The 8,813-nt window shown below is 27.8% G+C and overlaps 1 protein-coding gene across 5 annotated transcripts in view; it reads right to left on the bottom strand.

Annotated features, from left to right (window-relative positions):
• The window catches only part of bs (blistered), a 417,141-nt gene that overhangs the window by 51,075 nt on the left and 357,253 nt on the right, over positions 1 to 8,813 (bottom strand). For all 5 annotated transcript variants that reach the window (XM_067045519.1, XM_067045520.1, XM_014417852.3 and 2 more), the window contains one exon: positions 8,009 to 8,108. In XM_067045519.1, coding sequence (XP_066901620.1) covers positions 8,009 to 8,108 — 100 coding nt within the window. The remainder of the gene's footprint in view (positions 1 to 8,008; positions 8,109 to 8,813) is intronic.

Genomic DNA, 8,813 nt, shown 5'->3' with positions numbered 1-8,813 from the left:
ATTTATGCACCATCCTGTAATTAAAATAATAATTTATATTGATATAAAAATAATCAAATCAGAGTAATTTTTATTTCTAATTATTCACTTTTATTCAAATATTTATATTTATAACATTTTCAAGAAGTTTCGTTTAGCAAAATCAATCCAAGCCACAATTTTCCTATCTAGTTATGTGTTTGAATCGCTCTCATATACCCTTCATTGTCTTAATTCGATAACATTTTCTTTTTGCGAATATTAGTATTTGAAATTTACTTATATCTACACTTTAATAATATTGAGCAACATTGTAACTCTCATTACATTCCAGAATTCGGCTTAAATATGTTCATCTAACTAACGTGGCACAGACAAATCAGAGTCAGATTGGGGAACTAGAACTGTGGCAACAATACAATTCATAAAGTCGAATTACAACTAGGTAACACGGTTCCAGACATTTTAAAATTTAATTTTTTTGGAAATCACAAAATCAAAAATATCACCTTATAGAAGTAGAACTGATATTTTTCTGATGGCTTACAGAAGAATTAAAAAAACATTTCCATTCAATGAATAATAAAAAAATATTAATTATTTATTTAAATAATTTCTAATTAGTTTAATTCAACTAAAATCAGAGTTCCAGATTAACACATGATAATTAAAATTTGAATATTCAAGTAGGTTTTATAACTGGAATTCACAAAATTACAATCATTAGCCAAATCATAAGTTCTAAAAATGACCGAGAAAGCTACTTCCATAAATGGAAACCAAACAAGTGAGTATATCACCCCTACGAAGCCCATGCGGATAAGAAATGTAAATTATAATCCAAATTAAGACATCGTCTGTGCATAGCCAAAGATACGTATCTGCAAGATTTCCAGACTTACGCTTTCTAGCATTTTGTTTTTATCCCATTTGCAAAAAAAGAAAAAAAAAAAATCTATCAGAACGTGATTCTTGTCAAAATTTGAAGAATACAATATATATGATATTAACTAAGGAATAAACTGAACAACCAATTTACTTATCAAAGCTTTAAAAATATGTATTTATTTAATTTATTTGTATAGTTGAATGTGATGATAACTAAAATGTTTGAGATTATTTTCAATGCAGGTTTTTTCATATTTTTATTGTAGATAATACATTAAAACACCTTGTTGAAGTCGAAAAATGAATTTATTTCATAAAATTTTAGATATTAAACCAAAATCATGTTTTAAAGTTCATATAAAAACAATAAAGTAATTAAATAGTATTTCAAAAACATATTTAAAAGAAAAAAAAAAAGATTTCAATTACTTTACGAAATAGATGTACTGTAAAGGAGTAAATGTTAGTAAGAATACTCTGCTACATATGGCGTGCATTTATAAGTGTAATCTTTATTGTAAATTGGTTTAGGATTTTCTAAACACGTCTTTTTGATTTTTCTGTTTCTTTTTATGTAAATGTAGCAAAATTATATTTTTCTTCCGTTTCTTCCGCGTTAATCGTTTGGAATCCACAAGTCCCAAATCGAGGGGTCATCAAGGCTCGTTTGAGAAGGATGTGCCTTAATAAGCTGCTGTGTCAGTAGTTTAAAATGTTGGCATCTCTGTAATATGTCCTGTATATTAGATTGATAAATAATTTGAATCTAAAAAATAAACCCCAAAAAATTGGGTTTAGGATTTGGAAAACTAATTAATCTAAAACAAAATATTAATAGCAACTCCCAAATTATATTTATTAATTTTATCCGGAGTTTAAGAATCTAAATTTTGTAAAAGATCTAAGATCTTTTTTCTTTTTTGTTGTTGCTCATGATTTAATAATAAACAAAAACATTTAAAAATAAACAAGTTGTCCAGGTGAAAACACTCAAGTGAGAAAAAAAAGGATGTCATATTATAGTTGTACTGGGGAAAAAAACGCTCAATCATACCGTCACGAGAACAAAGCAGAACTGTATTGAGTATAGGTGGGGAGGTAAAAGTGGGAATAACATAAACAATCAGCAATAACTAGATTAAATGGCTACCGGAAAGTAGAAAAAAAAAAGAATATGAAATTCTAAGAGAAAAAAAAACCAGTTTATTTCCCAACATGAACAAAATGCTCAAGGGTACACGTCTCCCGGGTTAAACTTACTGGTCTTGTGAAAAACATTTAAGTATAAAGCCACTAAACTAGGTACGTTTTGACGGATAAGGCTTATTTTTTGTGTTTAGTCCTTTCATTTTTCAACATAAATTTCGGTTGTTAATCGGATCCACTAGGTCGAGTAATCTTTGAATGTATGAAAAAGCCATGTGTGATCTAAATGTTTTGAATTAAAAAAAAAAATTAAACCGTGGGGTAAAGTCAATATAATATTAAGTCAACTGAACAGCAAAGATAATTAATACATTTCTTTGCCTAAGATAATAGATTATAGGTAGCCCATATATCTAGTTTGCAAAACCATAGTCCTATATAGAAAGTTCAGGGACGTTCGAAAAGGAAGGAGTGTTCACATGGCCATTGATAAATAGGTTTCAGCATACTTGACGCTATTAACTGGGGTAAATGGGATAGGATTCAAATGTTTAAACATTTCTGTAACTTTAAACAAGACTGACTTTCATACAATTAGAAAGATATGAATGTGAGGGTATCAGATTCTATCCTATTGTAATGATAACTTCATGTAAGTAAATGTACTACAATTTTTTTTTTTTTAATATCAAAATTTTTATTAAATAAATATAAATATTTATAATAAAAATACATTGCTTTGGGATAAAATCCTATACAATTAGTTTTTCTTCGCAACTTATTACATTTTGATAAAAAAAAAATCCAAAACAGTTTTTAAATTAAAAACATATAGACCGCTATTGATGATACTACGAGCTGGGTTTTTCTTGTTTTTTTCTTGTACAATATCCTATGTCTGTTAATTAAAAGTTTAAAGAAGGTAAGATTGAAACAAATGATGATTCAATTTGCATATGTATTCATGTTCGGTGTTTATATTTAATTCTGAATGCACTTCAGTTATTTTTGTGTAATATCAGAATACTTCTATTTTTCAATTTGGTCAAATTCCTCAAGTTCCTCAGTATGATACGTCTTAGTGCTACTTAAATTTATTTCAGTGGGATATATTTGATTTTTTTATTAAAATAGGGAAACATTTTGTACATTAATTTCCTTGCTTTTAAAATTTTAAATTAGTGTCCTGGTTGAATAACAGTTTATCACGTGGCTCCTGATTATTTTACAGATTCGGCAAGTGGAATATAAGTATCATTAAAAACTTCCAGGAATTCAGCCCACTTGTTTCTATAAATTTTTAGAAGTCATCCCCATTCATTAAGGTGCTTAGATGTTTGAAAGCCACTTTCAGTACATTAGAGATTTTTTCAATTCGGTCAGAAGAGAAGTAAAACGCAGTATTATCGGTAAAAAGGGTTATATTATTATTTTTGATTTTCAATTATTCATGAATACATTTAATAATATTTAACTTAATCAATATCCTTTCCGAAACCCAGCAATGGTATAGTAAGTAGGGTAAACATTTTACTGAATAAAACATTATTCTGTGAATGTTTTATATAAATAAATAAGATCGGAGGGTAAAAAAAAAAGTGGAAATTTTTTCCGTTCAGACCATGCTGTAATTATGACCCTGTTTGTTTAAAATAACAGCAAGAAATGAAACTGAACATTTTATAGGATATTATTTTTAGGTCTATTTTGTATTATAGAAAGTTAATACTTATTAATACGTTAAATACGGGCTATAATTCATACATCTATTTTATCATTTCAGTTAATTATGTTTCTGCAGTTGTTTGCTGGTGTCTGTTTCCCATATCTTTTACTGAATCAAAATGAAATAGTAGAATAAATAAGGCTATAAACCATGAGTATAAAAGCCAGGTTTCATGTCGTTCGACTGTTTGTTCTGAGGGGAAAAAAAAACAAAGGAAAAAAACAAAAAGTTTTTACTGAGGTAACTTATTCATACCATTAACTTATAGTTTCCATTACTGTAACTTATGTAATTTACTTTTACAACAATGCTATAAGCCGTTAATACACAAGAGGAATGCGTAAACAGAAAGAAATAAAAAAGTGTGGGCAGTGCCGACCTTGTGCTCAATATTTTAATCCGTTGCTAATAATTGCTTTACTCGAGTTCTTCCAACACCCACCGCCTTACTCCCACACCTCTTCTGTTGCTTCCTGAATTATGATGAATGATAATTTCATTATATTCTAACAGAATTTTCAGGCTATTGAGACAGACGATCCCAAAGCCTCTAAATTTATATTATGCTTATTCTTAGTACTAAAAAGAATTTTATTCTGATGGTTATTGTTAGGGATAGGATTTTTATGTGCTAAAAAATCTGAAATATGTACATAAATATGTGCTAATAAATTGTCAAATATTTAAAAAAATATGTATTTATAAACTATGTATTATCCAACAATCTAAATTACTAATTAAATAGTAATTTTATAACTTAAAAATAGTTACATAAATATGTATTTATAATATATTATATGAATAATATTTTAAAGAAATTATGTTAAAATATGTACAAAAAAATGTACTTAGAGAAAACAGCTGTTCAATAACAAGACATTAATTAGTAATTGTAACTAAACTAGAGGAGTGAAACAAGACTAAGATGAGAAAGGACCATAGGAAGGGGGGAAGCAGAGAAATGGATTGAGGAGTAAACAAACAAATTCTAGGTAAACGCTACAGGAATACGACCCTTGCTCTTTTTAATTGATTCTGAGAAATTCTCGATGTAATTCTGTGTGAAATTTTATTATTGCTGCTGCTTTTAATTTGTGTTCAAAGATGAAGATATATAATTTTTACACACTATTTATGATTAATTTCACCTTTAAGTTTCTTGCGTTCTCTTGAATTTTACGTAGTTGTTGCGAAAAATGTATTTACAATTGAACAAATAATTTAAGGAAATACGTGATTCATAAATAACACATGTTTCAGAAAATATGTGATTTACAACAAAATATGTAAGGAAGACCAAATATTTAAAAATATGTGAAATAAAAATGGCTTCTTTTGGCCAGAAATGTCTTTTAACATCTTTAGTTAGTAAGGAATCGAAGATATCATGGTCAGGTAAAAATATGTGAGAAAATAAAAATCCTATCCCTAGTTATTATAAAAATGTTTTAGTTTAAATCTAATCAAGTTTTCTTAAAACAATATGGCTTCATTTTATTTTAATAAATTATTTGAAGAAATAGATTTGACTATATTTTTATCATTATTCGTTTATTAACAAATTTCTATTAAATTAATAATTTCTACTGGAAGATTTTATTAGAAACTAATTTGAAAATGGTAAATGAATAATAATTTTTTTTGTTTAAATTATATTAGTTTTTACAAAGACAACAACGTTTCGAGGTTATCCCCATCTTCAGGTTGTTGCTATACTGTCCTGTTGGACTATAAAGAATTTGATATTAATAATATTTATACGGTCTTCATTCATAACCATATATGTATCTTCTTAAATTAATATCTTCTACTAGTACAGTTTATCAGAAACTAATATGAAAACAAGGAAGATTATTATTTATTCCCCATTTTCATATTAGTTTCTAATAAACTCTTCCAGTAGAAGATGTTATTTTAAGAAGATAAAAATATGGTTATGAATGAAGACTATAAATATTATTAATAGCAAATTCTTGCAAAATCTTAGCATTATACTGCAACAGGACAACATGGCAACAACCTGAAGATGGGGGATAACCACGAAACGTTGTTATCTATGTAAAAACTAACATAATTCAAACAAGGAAGATTATTATTCATTCACCATATTCATATTAATATTCTATTAATTTCTAAAGAATTATTAAAAAATACATTACGATATTTAATCATATAATTTTATTGGAAACTTGGTACGTATACATCATGTATCCTAAATACTGATTATAGCAGATCCCACTCCTCAGTTTTAAGTATAAGGTGAATGAATATGCTAGATTTTATTTTAAAAGTAATTAACATAAATTATTGCTAAGGGAACCTATTCAATGTATTTTATAATTATTTAAGTTTATGACCGTATTAGAAATCAAAAAAGGAATTGATACTACAGTTTTTGCTTGTTTTTTTGTTTTCGTAAAGAAAACATTACATTTCTCAGAAATACAAACGTTCATTGTGATTCTTTTTATTTTTTTTTAGTAGATACAAATATTTAAGAAGGTATAGGGTATGGAGAAAAAAGACGAACTTTACCTTACTAGTTCCTAGCCTAAATTTAAAATTTATGTGGAAAACAAAAATAAAAAAAAATTTAGCCGAAAAAAAAAATTTATGTGATATTTTCTAGTTATTGTTAGAATTTATGAGGGAAAAACTACGGATGAATACCATTTTCCTTGCAACTAAAAAAAATATTTGGTTAATTAATAATTATTAAACTGAATATTAAATTGTGATTGATGATAGAATAATTTATGATATCAATAATTGTTGTTAATTTTTTAATGATGTTTTATAATATACAAATCAGAGTAAACAATCTGATGGCTTTAATGAAATCAATCTTCTTGTCCGTAGACTCAACATTGTCGCACTAAGCTCTGGAGAGTTTTCGAGGAACACCAAAATATTCCATGATCCTCAAAGATGTTATTCACAGTCATAATTATTATACCGAGTAGACACTGAGGTAGATCCTTTCTCGTTACCAGATGACCAAGGGTCAACCGATATTGTCCGATTCTAAGGTGTGTATAACCACCTCCTCTCTTCTTCATTGTCTGGAGGATGAGGCCCAGAGACTCACAGTTGGCTTATTTTAAGCTTGTTATAATCTGATGCAGTCCGATTTTTTGGATTGCTAATCAATTGCTAGTCATGTAAGATTCTAATCGGCATTGGTCGGAACAGATCTGGAGGAGCAATGTAAGTGAACTTCTATTGCAGCATTATCTACTTTCTCATTTCCAGGAATTACGGAATAACTAGGAACCCAGAAAAATTTTCAATCTGTTTTACGGTTTAATGAATTTCTTCATCAAGAAGGTTAGCAGAGAAAATATGGAATTGAACTTTGAAGGGAATCAGAGTCATTGATCCGTTGAACTAGTTGGAGTGATATTGAAATTGCCATAAGTTTAGCTGCGAAGACACCACAGACACAGCTTATATTTCAGCACTTTATCGGTATATTAAACTGTGTATGATATCGAGTCAGTCGTATTTGAGCCATTTCTGTATATTACCCTATTGTACTGGTAGTTATGGAGTCCCGAAAGAAATCTCAGTGTTATTACTTGTGGGATAATCTTTAATTACGGGAAACTTTAAGAATTTTGATATTTATATCAGAAGATGACAGAGTCCATGATAGTATTTTTTTTTCTGTCTATAACTTGATGTTCTTTCAATTCAGAGATAAAACATCTCATTAAGTATCAGAGTGAGAAGGGGGAATTTTTTTGTCGTTCAAATTTAGCAGTATTTTACTATTTCAATATAGATTTATACACAGGGCTTTCTAATGAGATGTTCTGGACAATAAAAATAATTTCTATTTTTTTCCAATTTAATTAATAAAAAAACAAATAATTTTCCTCAAAATTTAATACAATTTTAACAGTGATATATGTTTAAAAAAATCTTGTTATGTATTCATTATTATATTGTAGATAAGAAAAATCTTGGGGAAAAAAACAGCTGGGAAAATAAAAAAAAAAAAGATAAATACCATCTGTCTTAATAATTTCTTCCGTAGATAAACTAAAAAAAAACTTGTGAACGCATTTCTGTTGAACGTTTTTTTAAATAAGTTGTATGTAATGAAATTCATAACTTTATGACGGCAAACTGTTTTATGGTTTCTTTTGCAATTTTTGTTATAGCATTATTACTTTTCTTAAATAATTATTACAACAATAAATAAACAACATAAAATATTTAAATTCATAAAATTAATAATTAAAAATACAAATATATTTCACATACTTTGATGATTCGGCATGCCGGGAGAGTTAGGTGATTCCGATGAAGTGGAGTCCGCTGGGCTACCGGCTTCAGATCCTGCTGGCGATCCAGGTCTCGTCTCCTATTAAAAAAAACAAATTATACAATATCTATGAAAAATATATACTGTTCGTCAACTTAAAAGGATAACTTTCCTTTTGTGTTTTTATTTAGAAATATATCTATTGAGTCTTTTTCGATAACAGATATCTGTAACAAGATGTCCAAGATGGGTGCAAAAAGTAAGACCATAGAATATATGATAACTTTAGCCTGAACTTTATGTATGCTTGGGTTCATTGACGTTCTAAAACTTAGATACTGCATCCCAATAAAAAATCAGAAAAACAAAAAAACCTTTTAACAATAATACTAGATGTTTGTTTGAAAAAACGACTAGAGGAAATTTCCATCAAAACGGACGCAGTAGCGAACATATGGTCAGAAGGATGCGCTGAATGTGAAAAGAAAGAAAAACTGCATGCAGCTGTTTTACTGGACTTCATTTGAAGAACCAATGAAGGGAGAATAGTTTGATTATACTAATAGGAGCTTACTCTAAGTATTGTATATTGTTGTAAAAACAGAGCAAATAAACAACTCAGCCCGAAATTTGTATAATGAGCAATACAAAACATGATATCATCTGATTATTAATGTCAACCACAGATAGTTTGATTATCTTGTCTATTCTTTTGTTTGTATATATTTTAAGAGTTTTTTTTTTTAGTTTTTTATTTATTTTTGATTTATTTTTATTTATTTATTTTTTTTATTATTTTTATTT

Source organism: Halyomorpha halys, unplaced genomic scaffold, assembly GCF_000696795.3.
Source record: "Halyomorpha halys isolate HHAL.00 unplaced genomic scaffold, Hhal_1.1 Scaffold170.1, whole genome shotgun sequence".
NCBI lineage: Eukaryota > Metazoa > Arthropoda > Insecta > Hemiptera > Pentatomidae > Halyomorpha > Halyomorpha halys.
This window is presented reverse-complemented; position numbering and strand designations above follow the sequence as displayed.